The 18,742-nt window shown below is 33.7% G+C and overlaps 1 protein-coding gene across 1 annotated transcript in view; it reads right to left on the reverse strand.

Moving 5' to 3' along the window:
• Positions 1-18,742, reverse strand: part of LOC142344430 (transient receptor potential cation channel subfamily M member-like 2) — a 106,360-nt gene that overhangs the window by 37,902 nt on the left and 49,716 nt on the right. Inside the window, exons 8-12 of the mRNA XM_075396068.1 lie at positions 18,532-18,726; positions 8,826-9,156; positions 7,817-7,957; positions 2,345-2,742; positions 1,268-1,492 (exon numbers count right to left, since the gene is read on the reverse strand). Of these exons, the coding sequence (XP_075252183.1) occupies positions 1,268-1,492; positions 2,345-2,742; positions 7,817-7,957; positions 8,826-9,156; positions 18,532-18,726 (1,290 nt within the window). The remainder of the gene's footprint in view (positions 1-1,267; positions 1,493-2,344; positions 2,743-7,816; positions 7,958-8,825; positions 9,157-18,531; positions 18,727-18,742) is intronic.

Raw genomic sequence — 18,742 nt, forward strand, 5'->3', positions numbered from 1 at the left:
AAATTTTGTTTTATAGGCTTAGAAACTGTTTCCTCGCAAAATAGCAGTGAACTTTTGATTTTTGCCCGTATTTGTATTTTTTTAGCAGAATGACATTTTGATTAATGACAAGTCTCAATGGTTTTTCGCTATATCAATTTTTTTTTATTTGTATGGTGTTTAGAGCTTAAAGCCTTTTTTAAATCGATACACCAATTATTTTCGAAAAATACATGATTTTTTGAAAGTTTTCCTCATTTGGACATTAAGTCAAAAAACTTGGTTGTACGAGATCGGCACATTATGTGCAAACGCATCTTACCGAGCCTCCTCGTGAATGTTTAAACTTTGAAGAACTAAGAAATAATACAGTGTTCTTTTTCATTTTGTACAGTCGGTTTGTTAATGTATTTTGCCCCAGTCGACCAACCATTGCTTGTACTATAATCATTTTCTGCAAATTCATCTGTGAATCAATTTTTACAGGTTGCATCTTATATAAAAAATTGTTCCAATGTTCCCAAGACTCTAATTTGTTCAATATGTCCCGGCGCAGTAACTCCTGCAATTCCACAAGTACCCCCCGCTCGAGGTTTTTGGGTGAATTTTTGTAGGAAATGGGGTGAATGTGGTGAATTTTTGTAACAAGTGCTGGTGATTGCGGTGGATGCGGTGAAAAAAAATATTTCACCGCTTTTCACCGAAATTCTTACAAAAATTCACCGCGAAATTCACCGCATTTCTTACAAAAATTCACCGCATTTGCTTTCCATTGCTTACTGAATCTGATTCAAATTCACAAGAAATAGCGACCACTGCAGTGACAGTTGGCGCAGTGAAATAAGGAGTTGAAAGCATCCAGGAGGTCAGAGGTTCGGACCCGTGTAAGGAAGCTTCTTTTTTTGTAAGAATAGTGAGAACGCGATGAAAATAAATAATTCACCGCAACTCACCGCAAAAAGATATAAGCAATACGCGGTGAACATTATTTTTGTTCACCGCATTTCTAACGCAAATTCACCGCCAAACCTCGACCCGGGACTGCATTCGATCCAGCCTCTTTTACGTGCCCGTCCAATGTGCTATCCGTTACACCAACTTGTCTAAATCTTTCCGACTTGGGCATCTATTATAACTCATTCTCTTGTTCCTCAACGCTCTATCTCTCTAGCTAAGCATACGCTGAACAATTCAATTTTCTTTTCAGGTTATGTCAAGCTTATCATCTGCACAATTTACATTTAAGTTATTGTCTCTCAACTTTTAAAAAAATTGTTGCAAAATGTACCTTTGTTGATAAACTGGAGTGCATTTTGGAGAAAAGCCTTCTCGAACATGACAAACTTTTCCTGGTAATCGTCTTCGTCTCTGGACATGAACCTATTACACTGTCTGCACATGATAGTGGCGATAAGAGCCAGAGCCAGGGGAGTCTTGGAGGCCTTCCAGAACATCTCAGCCAGGGGGAGGTCACAGGAGAGTATGGACCAGAGAAACAACTCGCGGGCTGGGTCTAAAGAAGAATATAACTGAACAAATATAACAAAAAGAGAAGGTCTATGCCTGTAATTATTTAGGGGGTGGCACAGCTGAGCGCTCTCAATTCGAAAAAGTCAATCTTGCAAGACAAACAAAAATTATTTTCGCAAAATTCTTCCAAGATCAACCTTTTATTGTTCCGATGGAATTCCATTTCCAATTTTGAGGTTTCAACAAAATTAAATCTGAGCGTTTCTTGGCTAGTTTGATCCGTTTTTTTTTCTAGATATAAGTTAATGTTAAGATCTCGCAAGAATTAACACCGTCTTGCAAGAATGATGCAAAGATCTTGGTAGAGGAACTTTTGTTTTCGACTCGGGTTAAAATCTATTCAGAAACGCGGATGCCTGGGCACAAGCGATAAGGATGAATGTGATTTTGAGTGGCGGCATTTTTTGCGTTTCAAACTCAATCTTAGAGTCGAACCACTCCGACTGTGGAGATTTTAAACCTTTCTTTCTCTAATGGTCTTTCAAAAATGAATAAATTTTTACTATAAAAGTTCATAATGGCCTCAAACAAAAATCAAAAATAGCTAAGTCACGCTGTTATAAGGAATTTGCACATAAACTCGAAGACTTTGACATAAACATTACATGTTGAGCTCATTTTTAGAAATTTTAGTAGTAAACCTGGCCAAAATAAAAATTAAAAGCAGTTCACCAATAGTTTTTTGTCAGAAAAATACCATATAAATCAATTAATAACCATCAAATAAAGTCAAATTCCAATTTTTATGCAAATACCTGATAAAAGCGTGAAGTGCTTTTTTTCATTGAAGGTCATGATAGACTTTTTTCAGTATAGTAGCAATTCGAGTACTCACCGTGGAAAATTTCCTGATCTTGAGCATTTCTGACTGTCTGGATAACTGGCTTCACTCCGCAAAACCGGGTTAGAGCAAAATAGACATTCTCAAGTGTAATCGGGAAATCTCTATCGTGAAACAGGTCCGGGTTTTTACTCTGCAGTTGTTTGTTAATCTTAATCTGGCTCGCGAATATATTCCTGGCATAATTGTGCGTCTCAACTTGATTTTCAAACAGGAATTCGATTCGCGCCCGGGTGAGGTACCTCGAAAACTCGAAGCCCAAGTCGGTGAAGAGCTGAAGAAACTCCAATTTGCCTTCTAACAAGGCGCTGGTTACGAGTTCGTTAATGTTATGACGTAAGTTGATGTCTTGACCTTCGGCCAGTAGGATTTCTTGGACAACTTCGTCACACCTAGGACAGGACGAGTATAATAATTTATTATAACTGCAAGGGATAAATGGTTCGCGATGTTAAGAAAGGAAAAGAACATTAATTTTCACACTGGGTTTAGAAAATTAGCTACAGTGATGCGGCTTGCGCTATTAGAGTGATTGCTGGGTCTACACTAGAGTGTAAAGAGAAGAAATAATAACGTACTTTACCTGACCTTTTGCTAAAAACCATATTCTGATTACTGTCATGGAAAGACAAATAATACAAATAAGTCCCTTTGGAAAAAAAACTGGTTTCCTTCGTAATTTTTTAATTTATGAATGATCTGAAATGAGATTTATCAATTGAATAAAATTTTTTAATTGAAAATCTCCGAAGGCAAGCTGAAACAGACGGACTCGCTCCAAGCATTCGCTCAATTCAACGCTGACTTTTATCACATACAATTTACAGGTTTTGGAGGAAAAAAATGTGTGACAATCTTATTTGAAATCAATTGAAAATTATGCGAAAATTTGCAACCTTTAGCTCTGCGATGTCAAATTTTTCATATCTGAAACAATTTTTTTCTGATTGCAAACATGTAAGGTTAGGAACTATAACCAGAAGGTTGAATATTTTGACGTTCTTCAATAAATGGATTGTATTTATATCGAACAAGGCGGCTCGGTAATGTGCAATGGCACATAAGGTTCCGACCTCGCCCATCCACAATTTTGGCATAATTGTCTACCAAATGAGGAACAGATAGAAAAACCCAAAAATTATTCTTTGCGAATCCCAAGAAAGCCCAAGTCTTTTTCAAAAAATTCTGTATGAACGATAAGATAACCTCCAAAACAAATAACTCAGTGGAGTAAAAATTGATGCATTAGATTGCTGTAATATGTCAATATTAAAAAAGCGAGTCAAAACGAACAGCAAAATCAAACAACAACAACAACAAACATTAATTACATCAAAAAATTTAAGTCCCTCTTAAAAACTAAATTTAATAACAAAGTCAACATACCGTCAGATAAACCTGAAACTAAACAAAAATAACTTATAAATCACCAGAAAACATATGCGACCAGTTCATAAAAAGGTTTGGTAACATTTATACAAAAAACAACAAAAACAGAAAAGTAAAAAAAATTAACTTATTTTTTTGAAACAATTAACTTCAAAGTAATAAATACCATTAGAAATAAATTAATATTACCACAAATTTGCGATTACCACTGCTTCTATAGAAGGGCATTAGGACCTGACCTTATTCATTTTTTAGAGCGGCTAAAAAGAACAACAAAGAACAAACAAAATTTCAATTGAAACTTGCCTGAAAACGCTGTCAAAACCGTCAAGCCAAATTTTGGCACTCAAAATATATTTGATTGCGCCTTCTTCAAACAGCTATAGTGTAGTACGTGGCCATTCATTAGTAAGACTAGGTAACAAGTAGACAAAAAAGCGAAGGGCTAAAGTGTGTAATACTTTTAATTTTTTTTTCGAAACAAAATTACATTCAATGTCATGAAAGGCATTGATTACAAAAAGAGCTATTTAAATATCGTCGTTTTTTCAATTAAGCCATTATTTATTGAAAAGTCAATTATTTTTAAAAAAAGAAACGACCATAAACTTTCAATTAAAAAACTAAATGCATTAGCCTGGAGCTGTTTAGCAAGCGAATTGGTTGGACCTATCACTCCTGAGCTTTGATTTGATATGTTCTGTTCCTTATTATTAAAAAAAGTCTTTTTTTTAAAAAAAAAAAGACCGACTGATTACAACCCGATTTTTTTTTGGATTGTAACAGTCCAAGAATGGCCCAAAACTACCCCTGTTAATACTTATTGTCCGTTAAGAACAATTGATTTTTCGAATGTTGTAGATATAGATAATTTCTGAGTTGAAACTCAAAATAAATTTTGCATTTTTGATAATCAACGAGTAAAGTTAGCAAAAAACGGCAAAGTTTTAACTACAAGGCACTCTCTGCGGACTCTGAAGTAGAAATAGCCCCCTCTGAGTCTACAAAGATTGTATGAGTGTTGTTTGGGAGTGTACTGTAGGCAAATTTAATCAAAGTGGACTAAAGTAGCTTATTTCGTGCTGTTGTTGATGAAAAAGGCTAAATTTCGAAATTTTTATCCAGATTTTTTGACCAAAAAATTAAATCAAAACAATCAAAAATGCTTGTTCGTCTTCAAAAATAAAATCAACGACACTATTCTTAAAAATTATAACAAATTTTAGCAAAATTGACGAAAATTTAGGCAAAAATTCCGGAAAATGTGAATAAAAACAACGTGAATTCACTCTTCTTTTCTCAGAAGTTTAAGCCTCGATAACTCCCTGTAGAAAACGAAAATTAAAAAAATCTTTTTAATTCCATATTCTACGCTGGACGAGCTTTCTAATGAAACCAGTCTCAACTCTCTACGATGAATATATCGAGCGGCGAAAATTCACGGAACAAAAAAAACCCAGTTGAGTACATAGTTCCTCCCCCCTCAAGAGGGTCGGAACAAAAAATCTGTAAATATATTAGCTCCTTTAAGATAAGTTTTCTTTATCACTTTGGTTGTCGGCATTATAGGTAAAATCGTCCGTCAAAGTAGGATCTTACCTGTCGATTCAATGGTATCCGATCAAGCAGAATTTGTTATCGTTTGCTGACGTGCGTTAAAATGCTAAACTGTTTGCCATTACCATGAGATTGGTTGACAGTTTGTTCCATTTCTGATTGTTTTTTGATACCAATGCTTCATACCTGATTTTCTTTATTTCCCTTTTTTTATCATTCGTTGATTTTTAAATTGTTTAGTTGATTAAAGCCTATGGTGTTTCCTATTGCAATTTCGTTCAACTGACCATTGTGATTATTAGGCTCGCTGGAGTTGATGAGTAGATCTTGTCTGCCCTCTTGAAAGATTTTTGATAAAAAATTACACTGAAAAAAGTTTGACAATAAAGTTGGTTAAAAATTAGAAATATCATTTTTTGAAGTATCTGATCCAAAAATGATAGAGCGAGCAAATTGCAATTGTCATTTTGCCCAGAAAAGGCTCAAATGGGTTTCGAATGTCAAACTTGAATCTATTTGAATTAGAAGATTTCGGCAGTTTTGCGATCTTTTTACAAGTTTTCCTTCAAGTTCAACGTATTTTCAATTTTCTCCATTACTGAAGTATGAAAACTCAGTTTTATCCAAATTCAATGTGAGTAGGTTTTTGTACAATTAAGTATTTTTTTAAAATATTTTGAGTTTTAATATCAAAACGGTGTACATAGCTGAAATTTATAATATCATCGACAAATTGAACTGTATCACAATAACCTTCTATGTTTTCTAAAAAAATAACGCATAACACTATATGGTCAATTGCAATTGCATAGGAAAACTTAAAGCCGACTTTTACTGACTGTGTCCTGTTTTCAAGAAGAGACTCTCAAAAAGGACAATTGATCACTCTGGAAATTTTTAAAAAAGACTTATTTGATATAGTCAACAGCTTTTGCCAAGTCGAGTTATTAAGCGTTCTCTGTGAAGTAGACAACTGCATCTGTAAAAGACCTTCTGTCCTGACAAAAAATGTTTATATCCTGTCCATTCAAAAAAAATCCTAGTGTAATTTCAAACTATTTTATTGGTTTTTCTTTGTCAATTTTTACCACAAGCTAGACATTACAAGTGATTCAATTTCTAATAGAAGTTTAAAGTTTTGATATTAGCTTCTAAGATGATTTCTCACCTCAATTTGTTTTTCAAAAGAAAGTTCCTCGATTTTGTTGATTGGTTGTTTAAGGCTAAAAAATAAACTTAAAAATTTAACTCAATTTTTTTAATTTAATTTTATTGATAAAAATTTGTCGTTAAACTACTGAAGTAGGTAGCTCCGTAAACAAATTACCAAAGCTTTTCAAAAATTTGTGCCACAGCTTGCCTTAATTTAGCATTTAATTGCAAATTCAACGCAAATTTTACAAAAAAACCTTAGCCCATCTGCAACTTGCACTAAGATTTGTGTTTTAGTGGGAAAAAAACACATAATAAAAAATTTCCAGAAGAACTTTTCTATTTGAGCGGGGAAAAAGAGTGCAAGTAGAGCTCAGTAGGTTAGATTTTCAACACAAAAGCATCATTTTGTTAATTCTACCAAAACTCTCGCATATTGCCGACATAGTTTCAAAGAAAACAACAGTAAAATTTTTTAAAGCTTTTTCGTTCATTATAATGGAAAGACTCATCTCTTCTCTATATTTCATCTCTATTTGTTTTTCCCAATTTCCCAAAAACCCATTATACTCGACTTATTCCCGTTGATCTTTCCGTTCATTAATTCTATTACAAGTTAGCACTCCTTATTACATGCTAAATAAATGTTCTGGCGCTTTCAATATTGGGATAAAATGTTGTGAATATTTTGGGTGTTTTGTCACATTGGGTATTTTGGAACAGGGTACTTTTTCCTGACTCCATGCAAACTAATTTCACTAAGGGGCGCTAATGACGTCATTAGATTTTATTATATAACACCATTTCCGCTAAAAGAAATGCTTAAAAAACACCAAATTTTACGTCTTTTTCATATAACTTTTAATAGTGAATTACCGCCATTTGGGTTCAACTGCTACCACTTTGAATGAGAGAGAAATTTAGATCACGCAAAACGAATAGGTCTAAGGCGCAAATGTCACTGGAAAAGACAAAGCGGTCAAGTGAAATTTTTAACGACCAAAATGTTTGCAAAAAGTACTTCAAACTTCCTTCAAGAGAATTTTAAAATGTGAGATTTATTACAAATCCTGAATGATCAAAATTAAACTTTTGCCACTATATAGAGTAAAATCAACTGGATGGAACTAAGTTTCCCAATGTTTTTATGATCTTTCCACAGAACTTTTATCAGATGTTTTCAGTAAACGTAAGGCGTTAAACGGCGAACAGCACAATTGCAAAAAAAAATTTAGCAACAAAAATCAGATTAGAACTAAATCAAAACTCTTATCCACAGTTATAACTGAATTGTTCGCGTTGCTAGATCTCGCAGAATCCTGCAAAACTCTTAAAAAACCTTAAGACTGTCGTAGTATGACTACAGACCTGTTCCACTTGAGTGCCAGAGCAATAGGGTCTTGTTTCTGAACTGTGGCTCCAGTTAGAAGGGCTCTCAATATACAGTGGTCCAGTTGTTTATTTGCCACATCCGGTGGCAGGTCCACTCTGTAAACTGTAATCAATTTCCTAAACAAAAATATATATTTTAATTTCTTTAAGATCTGAAACATGTTGATTATTGAAAATAAACGGCATGGTTAAACATACATGCAGAGAAATTATAAATCAAATGAATTATAGCAGTGATCAGTTTCCTAAAAACACAAGGGAGATTTTTTTTCTGAAAAATATGATCTAAACAAAAGTATATATGAAAATAAACGCATGGTTAAAATTACATGCAGAGAAATTATAAATCAAATAAGTAAAAAAATTATATATAAATCAAATACGAATTATAGCAGTGATCAGTTTCCTAAAAACACAAGGGAGATTTTTTTCTGAAAAATATGATCTTCACAAATATGATTTTCATATAATCAAAAATAATACGATCAAAAAGCTTAATATGATCATAATAATAATATCTAATAATATATATAATATCTAATAATAATATCTAATAATGATAGCTAAAATCTTAATAATATAATGTGATCAAAAATATGATCTTTGAAAAATGATCTTGAATTAATCTTTACAAAAAACCCTCCGTTAGAGCTAAATGCTGACAGATTATAAAAATCAAGTGAATTCTAGAATTTAAATCTTAAAATAAAGTTATAAATATTTAATTAAAATTATTTCTGCATTTAAAAATTTTTCAAAAAAATTTGAGCTTAATTGTACGGGAATAGTGAAAACTGTTCTCTTTCTGTCTCTTTTTTTGGTGTGTGTGGGGGGGGGGGGGCTGGAGGGGGGGGGGGGCTTTTTGTTCATTTTTAGGAAAGCAGCTATAAAGAAGTATTCATGACCATTTAGAAACCTCCTTTAAACCCTAGTCAAAACTCTCGAAAGCTGATTCCTTTCTTAATTTTTTTCATAAATTTCACACCTGTTTTTGACGATCGTCCTCAAATTCACAATCTGGGGTGTCAAGTCTATAAGAAGGTTGGAGAAAAGTTTTCTCTTCAGCCCCGTTTTCTCTTTATCATCGTGACCTCTCTTGTCCAATTTGTCCTCTGGGCCGTCTGTTCCCATGGTGGCATCTTCGTATAGTGAACCCTGGCCATCTTCGCCCCGACGTCTGGCTCCAAAAGCCCTGAGCTGGTTTACAAGAATTGCCTCCTGGTAGGGTTTGAGTCGGGAGTTGTCCGAGAAAGCGCTATCGCAGGCGGCTGACAGTCTGAGAGCGCATAATATAACGTCAGAGATGCCTCCTGAACCTGTTAATAATTTTTGGGGTCAGCTAGGTCAAGTTTAGGTCATCTGAGATCTGAGCAATAAAAACAACGAAAAAATTTTAAAGTATGTTCATTACAATGTCATTTTAGACGAATTTTCACTTTTCCCTTGTAGAAAACAAACGTTAGTCTTGTAAGATCTTGCAAGATTCTTGTGAAAAGATGTTAAACTTATCAGTTCTTATATGAGCGAGTAATTCTTGCAAGATATTGCAGGACAAAGTTAATCTTGCAAGACTCTCGTATATGTCTTGCATGATTAAATTATTTTGGAAGGATCTTACGGTTGAAACAATCAGACATTCGAAAAAAAACTTAAATAGCAATCTTTCCCGTCTTTTCCTAACATGAAGTGCTGTTTTCCAAGTTTTTAAGTCTTTTTAAAAAAGACGGAAAAACTTCTTGTTGCGTTTCTCTTTGTAAAGCGCTTTCAAATTTGCTTCGAGTAATAAAAGTGTTATGAATGCAACCTGAACGTTGATTTTATAATCCTTGATAAAAAAGTTTCTTCATTTTTGCATTTTCTCCTCATATTGAGAAATCTTGCGTCACAGAATGAATCAAGTTAACAAATGCAACATTTTTTTCAAAATGAAGCATTGGTTTTTAATAACTACCCAGTTTGTTTTCTCTTCTTTTTCAAAAAAAAACACGCATATCTTATTTGACGAAGAAAAAGAAGAAGAAACAGAAGAAGAAGAAGAGGAAGAAGAAGAAAAAGAAGAAGAAGAACAGGTTTATTGAAGAACCATATACAAATTTGCCAGACAAATGAATATTTCCAAGTGAGTTATTATCTATGGTCAACAACATACAGTCTAGCAAGAACGGCTAATCTTCTTTATTCATCAGGAAGTATCATGGTTTCAGAATTGCAAAAATTGATGAAATGTACCTTATATTAGAAGAGGAGAAACAAGTTTTAATAAAAACACCGAGCTCAGCAAAAATTACGAGAAAAGGTACCATGCTTGATCGTTACCCATGAATAAGTTTGTCGAAATGTTCTTAACAATTATTTTCACCTCGTAATCGTTAAGTCTGGTTTTTATTTCAGATGAACTCTCGAGCCGCATAACCTATTTAGAAGTCGTTTAGAAGTCGTAAACAACGTGCTTCGGGTGATTCACGTAGATATCTGTTTTGAAGCTTTAGACTGTAGTAGAAACATTTGTTTTTCCGCAAAGTTCTTTCTTCAAAATCCCTCGAATATTTTTTTGATGTTTCAATATTGCACAAACCATACTTTAATAATTCAGATGAGTGCAACACCGTCATAATCTTACTGTTTTAGAAAAGTGTTTTTGTTCTGTGTGATTTTGATTTACTGAAAATAATTCGTAAAATTTTTTTCTGTAACATAAATAATGGTTCTAAGGTACTTTTTTAAGTGGACCAATAAACAATCAGACCATATTGAATAATTGGTTTAATATAGTAATTGTAAAACATTATTCTATGCTTTTAAAACCACACAATTTTGTCAGTTTTCGACAGACATAGGATACATAGTCTCTGAAGTTGATCAACCTATTATCCACAAACACTCCTAAAAATTCTGTACTTTCACAAAAATTAAAACAAAACTCACTATTCAAGGACATGGGACAACTTTTTGCAATTGAGAAAATAAGGGTTTTTGATTTGTTTGAATTCAATTGAAGCCGATTTGCCTCACAGAATGTCTTTATCTCTGGTATTTCGTTTCTGACTACATTCAGAGCACCGAATTTATCATACGCAGTGAAAGTGCTGTCATCAGCAAACAGGGTCAAATCAATATTATTGTTTACTGCTACTTGTTCCAAGTCGTTGATAAAAATTAAAAACAGAAGGGGTCCCAGTATTGAACCCTGCGGTACACCAATCTTGATTTCATTTGAAATTGATCGATTTCTTTCAATATCCACAAATTGAGTTCGGTTACTCAGATAAGAATTTGTCAGATCATATGCAATACCACGGACTCCGTAGTCATTTAACTTGTCTAGAAGTATGTTGTGATCTACCGTGTCAAATGCTTTTGAAAGATCTAAGAAAAGGCTTGCAACCTTTTCTTTATTGATTAGGCTTTCTCTGACAGTTCGGTAAGCTTCATGACAGCCTGTATAGTATTCCTAGATCTCCTAAAACCGTATTTGCAGGGAGAACACAATTTTTTTTCAGAAAAAGAACTTAAGCGACTAAATAAAAACTTTTTCAAGGGCTGAGGGAAAAGAGCAACATAAAAAAATTTATTTGCCGAGCGAAGAGAGCAAAGAAATGGTGCGATATGATAAAGTATTCTGCATACAGCCTTCTTTACAGATTGGAGTAATTTTAGCTATCTTCAACCTGTTTGGAAATATACCGGAGCACATACTTTTGTTTATTACTTTTGCCAAAACAGGCGGAAAGACAGGGCTAAACATTTGGAGGAATTCGTAATTTATTCCGTCAAGTCCACAATTTATGAGGAACATAAGTTGGCAATAAGAGAATATTTTTTGTTTCCAACGGTTGAACATAAAAATATTGATTTGCACGAGCAGAAGCAAGATGATGGCCGGGAACTTTGTGGTATTTTTTCTTTCAATTGTTTCTCCCATATCTGCAGAGTAATTGTTGAATTTTTCTACGTCCTTAAGCGATAATTTATTTGATTGGAACCTCTTTTTCTAGATGTACTTGAAAACGTTTTACCTTTATCTCGCATAAGATCTCTCATCTGTTTGCATTTTCACGATTTTTTTAGCTCGAATTATAGCTAATATTTTATTTCTCTGTTTTTCGTACAGTTTCCTGTCCTCCGAGGTTTTACTAGTTTTCCATTTTCTGGGAAATTTGTGTTTTTTGTTAACCCTCTCTTGAAAGCAAGTGTCAATACGTTTTTTTCTCCAGGTTTAGAACAACTTTTCTCTCGGATAGTATTTATTTATACAATCAACAAGACAACCATGGGATTCTTTGAATTGCTCCTGAGGGTTTCCTTCAGTTTACTCGTCTTCAATTTTTTTGGATAAGAAAAAAAGACGAAAAAGAGCCCTACAGTGATAACCATCATTTCGGTATTTTCCAATGTCGCGCCGCAAAATTTATGTTGTGTTATTTATATGAAACTTTACTTCAATTGTATGCAGAAAAACTAATTGATCGGTTACAGCGCAATCAATTACTGTAGTATTTCCTGACACTATTGACTGATTACACAAATTGTGCTCAATGCAAATTTCTTTATTCTCAGCAATTCTAGTAGGTCTATGTGGTTTTAGGATTTGATAATTGAAGGAGGCTACGATGTTCTTGTAATTACTGTTCGTTGAATTTTGCTCCAAAAAAATTACATTAAAATCCCCTACAAAATCAGTTGGCGAAAAAAATTTTCATCAAACTCGAATAGTGAAGCAAGATCGTCGGGAAACTTGTTTACCTGATTTTTTAGCAAGTTATACACAGCAATAATTCTGAACTTAGAATTGCCCAAGCAAACTTCTATCACTAGATTATCAAAACAGAGCTTTAGAGACGTTTTGATTCCAAAACTAGAGATAGAGTTTGCAATAGAGATTGCGACCCACTTGCCTTTTTTTGTTCGTTGTGTGAAAAATTCTTTGTAACCTTCGATTTTATTAAGAACTGAACTTTGTTTTTGCGTTATTTCAGTTAAAACTATAAACTCAGGTTGAATTTTTAGGTATTCAAACAAATTCAAAAGTTTTGACAATTTTTCTTTTATTGAACGAATACTCAAACAAAAAATCTCCAATTGTTTCATAGTAATTGGCGATAATCAACTCAAAGATTTAAGTAGAAAGAAATATTTTAAAAAGTTTTAAAATTAGAAACAACCAAGAGCCTTATAACATTATTTAACTTGCACCGGCCATATTTTCATTTTCACGACCATTCAAATAAATAGATGGGTTTTGTGAATCTGGGGAAAACCCACTTGAGTCTGTCGGCCTTCACTTTGAAGATCTTTTGTCTCCCATCGATGAAGAAATATTTTTTCCAACGTCTTCTAGATTACAAAGATCGTTGAAAATATGCCCTGGACGAAAAATTGATTTTCCGTTTGTTCCTGGACATATTACTTGTATCTCTGCATTGTTGGTCACTGTGAAAACACCTAGATCCTTCGCTTCATGCAGAATTTTTTTTACATTTTTCGGGGAATCTTTCGGAGATATATATCGGATTTTCAATTGCTTTATTCGTAATCTGCTGCAATGCTTTCTTAGACCTAGTGTTTGGCCTAGTGTTTATTGCCAGATTAGCAACGAACACTGACATAATTAGTATTTTGAAATGATTAATTTGAACGATAAATTTGAAACCCTATAATTTTTGATTCGTGATGTTAATGACCAAAAACTTAAGAACTTTTTATCGAGACCCTGACAGACGCATTAAGATTCACTTACAAAACTATCCTTCAGATAAATTTCTTAAATTTTTAAGAATCTTGTGAGAATCTTGCAAAAGTTTATCTCGCAGGTATCTTGTAGGAAAAATTAATTTTGTATGATTTTCGCAAAACATTACAAGAATTTTATAACATTTCGAAACGTCGTGTAAGAATTTTGCAAGATGTTACAGGATTTACTCCTGTTTTCGACTCGGGTTGGAGTTCTTTTTAAAAAAGGAATTTGCATTATTTTTTGACACGCTCTCTTATTTTTTTTTCAACGTAGTCTTCCCTTATTTAAACCTAAATACTGACGCTTATACACTTAAATACTGACTTGATTAGTCAGAACGAAAAGGTAATTTCATTTAACATCTTCAAATAATATCCGCCACACCCCACATGACAAATGTTTCCTTTGTTTAGATGCCTATTATTGCGATAAAAACGCAAAACAATTGATTTATGGAGAAGAGAAAGAGATGAAAATCGAAAGAAACCATGATTATTTAGATTTGAGACTATAAATCTTTGTTCTTGTGAATTATTTGATCAGCGATAATGATTCGATGCCTTATAAATCAAGATTTTTCATAAACTCGATTTCTTAGTGGATTTTCAAAATGCGAGTATGTGGCTTTTATGACCTTATAAGAGACGAGACTACCCATCACAGTTTTTGTCCACCATAATGAAACTGCAATTTCATGACATTTAATCATATCAAAAAGTCCCATAATTCAGCTGAAGCGATTATATACCCTGGTCTAAACGTAACGTCGAATTTGCATGAGTGCCAATTTCCACTGCTTAAGATCAAATTTGCCAACAACTGCATATCAAAATAAAATAAGCATATTCACGAATTCCTGAAAAAAAACACATCTAGATGAAGTTGACTTGACCCTGGAAAAAGTGAGTAATGGTTAGCTGACTCTGCTTGAAGTGACTGGGAATTTCTTTCGTTTATCGAGAACCGCGAAGTGGTTCGAGATATTAAGTCAGAATTTCGAAGTGTCTTTATCTCTGGTATTTCGTTTCTGACTACATTCAGAGCACCGAATTTATCATACGCAGTGAAAGTGCTGTCATCAGCAAACAGGGTCAAATCAATATTATTGTTTACTGCTACTTGTTCCAAGTTGTTGATAAAAATTAAAAACAGAAGGGGTCCCAGTATTGAACCCTGCGGTACACCAACCTTGATTTCCTTTGAAATTGATCGATTTCTTTCAATATCCACAAATTGAGTTCGGTTACTCAGATAAGAATTTGTCAGATCATATGCAATACCAAGGACTCCGTAGTCATTTAACTTGTCTAGAAGTATGTTGTGATCTACCGTGTCAAATGCTTTTGAAAGATCTAAGAAAAGGCTTGCAACCTTTTCTTTATTGATTAGGCTTTCTCTGACAGTTCGGTAAGCTTCATGACAGCCTGTATAGTATTCCTAGATCTCCTAAAACCGTATTTGCAGGGAGAACACAATTTTTTTTCAGAAAAAGAACTTAAGCGACTATATAAAAACTTTTTCAAGGGCTGAGGGAAAAGAGCAACATAAAAAAATTTATTTGCTGAGCGAAGAGAGCAAAGAAATGGTGCGATATGATAAAGTATTCTGCATACAGCCTTCTTTACAGATTGGAGTAATTTTAGCTATCTTCAACCTGTTTGGAAATATACCGGAGCACATACTTTTGTTTATTACTTTTGCCAAAACAGGCGGAAAGACAGGGCTAAACATTTGGAGGAATTCGTAATTTATTCCGTCAAGTCCACAATTTATGAGGAACATAAGTTGGCAATAAGAGAATATTTTTTGTTTCCAACGGTTGAACATAAAAATATTGATTTGCACGAGCAGAAGCAAGATGATGGCCGGGAACTTTGTGGTATTTTTTCTTTCAATTGTTTCTCCCATATCTGCAAAGTAATTGTTGAATTTTTCTACGTCCTTAAGCGATAATTTATTTGATTGGAACCTCTTTTTCTAGATGTACTTGAAAACGTTTTACCTTTATCTCGCATAAGATCTCTCATCTGTTTGCATTTTCACGATTTTTTTTAGCTCGAATTATAGCTAATATTTTATTTCTCTGTTTTTCGTACAGTTTCTTGTCCTCCGAGGTTTTACTAGTTTTCCATTTTCTGGGAAATTTGTGTTTTTTGTTAACCCTCTCTTGAAAGCAAGTGTCAATACGTTTTTTTCTCCAGGTTTAGAACAACTTTTCTCTCGGATAGTATTTATTTATACAATCAACAAGACAACCATGGGATTCTTTGAATTGCTCCTGAGGGTTTCCTTCAGTTTACTCGTCTTCAATTTTTTTGGATAAGAAAAAAAGACGAAAAAGAGCCCTACAGTGATAACCATCATTTCGGTATTTTCCAATGTCGCGCCGCAAAATTTATGTTGTGTTATTTATATGAAACTTTACATCAATTGTATGCAGAAAAACTAATTGATCGGTTACAGCGCAATCAATTACTGTAGTATTTCCTGACACTATTGACTGATTACACAAATTGTGCTCAATGCAAATTTCTTTATTCTCAGCAATTCTAGTAGGTCTATGTGGTTTTAGGATTTGATAATTGAAGGAGGCTACGATGTTCTTGTAATTACTGTTCGTTGAATTTTGCTCCAAAAAAATTACATTAAAATCCCCTACAAAATCAGTTGGCGAAAAAAATTTTCATCAAACTCGAATAGTGAAGCAAGATCGTCGGGAAACTTGTTTACCTGATTTTTTAGCAAGTTATACACAGCAATAATTCTGAACTTAGAAATGCCCAAGCAAACTTCTATCACTAGATTATCAAAACAGAGCTTTAGAGACGTTTTGATTCCAAAACTAGAGATAGAGTTTGCAATAGAGATTGCGACCCACTTGCCTTTTTTTTGTTCGTTGTGTGAAAAATTCTTTGTAACCTTCGATTTTATTAAGAACTGAACTTTGTTTTTGCGTTATTTCAGTTAAAACTATAAACTCAGGTTGAATTTTTAGGTATTCAAACAAATTCAAAAGTTTTGACAATTTTTCTTTTATTGAACGAATACTCAAACAAAAAATCTCCAATTGTTTCATAGTAATTGGCGATAATCAACTCAAAGATTTAAGTAGAAAGAAATATTTTAAAAAGTTTTAAAATTAGAAACAACCAAGAGCCTTATAACATTATTTAACTTGCACCAGCCATATTTTCATTTTCACGACCATTCAAATAAATAGATGGGTTTTGTGAATCTGGGGAAAACCCACTTGAGTCTGTCGGCCTTCACTTTGAAGATCTTTTGTCTCCCATCGATGAAGAAATATTTTTTCCAACGTCTTCTAGATTACAAAGATCGTTGAAAATATGCCCTGGACGAAAAATTGATTTTCCGTTTGTTCCTGGACATATTACTTGTATCTCTGCATTGTTGGTCACTGTGAAAACACCTAGATCCTTCGCTTCATGCAGAATTTTTTTTACATTTTTCGGGTAATCTTTCGGAGATATATATCGGATTTTCAATTGCTTTATTCGTAATCTGCTGCAATGCTTTCTTAGACCTAGTGTTTGGCCTAGTGTTTATTGCCAGATTAGCAACGAACACTGACATAATTAGTATTTTGAAATGATTAATTTGAACGATAAATTTGAAACCCTATAATTTTTGATTCGTGATGTTAATGACCAAAAACTTGAGAACTTTTTATCGAGACCCTGACAGACGCATTAAGATTCACTTACAAAACTATCCTTCAGATAAATTTCTTAAATTTTTAAGAATCTTGTGAGAATCTTGCAAAAGTTTATCTCGCAGGTATCTTGTAGGAAAAATTAATTTTGTATGATTTTCGCAAAACATTACAAGAATTTTATAACATTTCGAAACGTCGTGTAAGAATTTTGCAAGATGTTACAGGATTTACTCCTGTTTTCGACTCGGATTGAAGTTCTTTTTAAAAAAGGAGTTTGCATTATTTTTTGACACGCTCTCTTATTTTTTTTCAACGTAGTCTTCCCTTATTTAAACCTAAATACTGACGCTTATACCCTTAAATACTGACTTGATTAGTCAGAACGAAAAGGTAATTTCATTTAACATCTTCAAATAATATCCGCCACACCCCCCATGACAAATGTTTCCTTTGTTTAGGCCTATTATTGCGATAAAAACGCAAAACAATTGATTTATGGAGAAGAGAAAGAGATGAAAATCGAAAGAAACCATGTTTATTTAGATTTGAGACTATAAATCTTTGTTCTTGTGAATCATTTGATCAGCGATAATGATTCGATGCCTTATAAATCAAGATTTTTCATAAACTCCATATCTGAGTGGGTTTTCAAATTGCGAGTATATGGCTTTTATGACCTTATAAGGACACTACCCATCACAGTGTTTGTCCCCCATAATGAAACTGCAATTTCATGACATTTAATCATATCAAAAAGTCCCATAATTCAGCTAAAGAGATTATATACCCTGGTCTAAACTTAACGTCGAAATTGTATGGTTGCAAATTTCCACCGCGTAAGATCAAATTTGCTAACAACTGAATATCAAAATAAAATAAGCATATTCACGAATTCCTGAAAAAAACACATCTAGATGCAGTTGACTTGACCCATTTTTTTCCTGGAAAAAGTGAGTAATGGTTAGCTAACTCTGCTTGAAGTGACTGGGAATTTCTGTCGTTTATCGAGAACCGCGAAGTGGTTCGAGATATTAAGTCAGAATTTCGAAGTGTCTTCAGCAGAGTCACTTAACCATGCTTAAATCACGAAACACGCGCGTTTTAAAATGACGAAAGTCAGCGGAAATCAACTTCTGGCGAGAAAGGAAAATCTGGAATTTTAAGTTCTGGCACTGCAGATTTTCAGCATTTTGAAATTCCGGCGTTTTTATTTCAATTCACGATATGTGAGTTAATTTTAAACACTTTGCTGCAGTAAACTTATACGAAGTGATTTCGTGCCTTGGCAAACGACGACTGGAGTTTGACAAGCCAGAGACCTGGCCACTCTCTCAAGATCCCCCAGGTGACCTCCAATCAGTATCTGGACAGTCGGAATCCCCATTCCAGGATTTCCTCCCTTGACTTCCGTGTCAAAGGCTTTGGACAGGAACTCCTCTGTCGTAGAACGCACTTCCAGTTCTTGATTTAGTTGACCTAAATGGAACTCTGA

The sequence above is a fragment of the Convolutriloba macropyga genome, chromosome 8 (assembly GCF_964194025.1).
Source record: "Convolutriloba macropyga chromosome 8, txConMacr16.3, whole genome shotgun sequence".
NCBI lineage: Eukaryota > Metazoa > Xenacoelomorpha > Acoela > Convolutidae > Convolutriloba > Convolutriloba macropyga.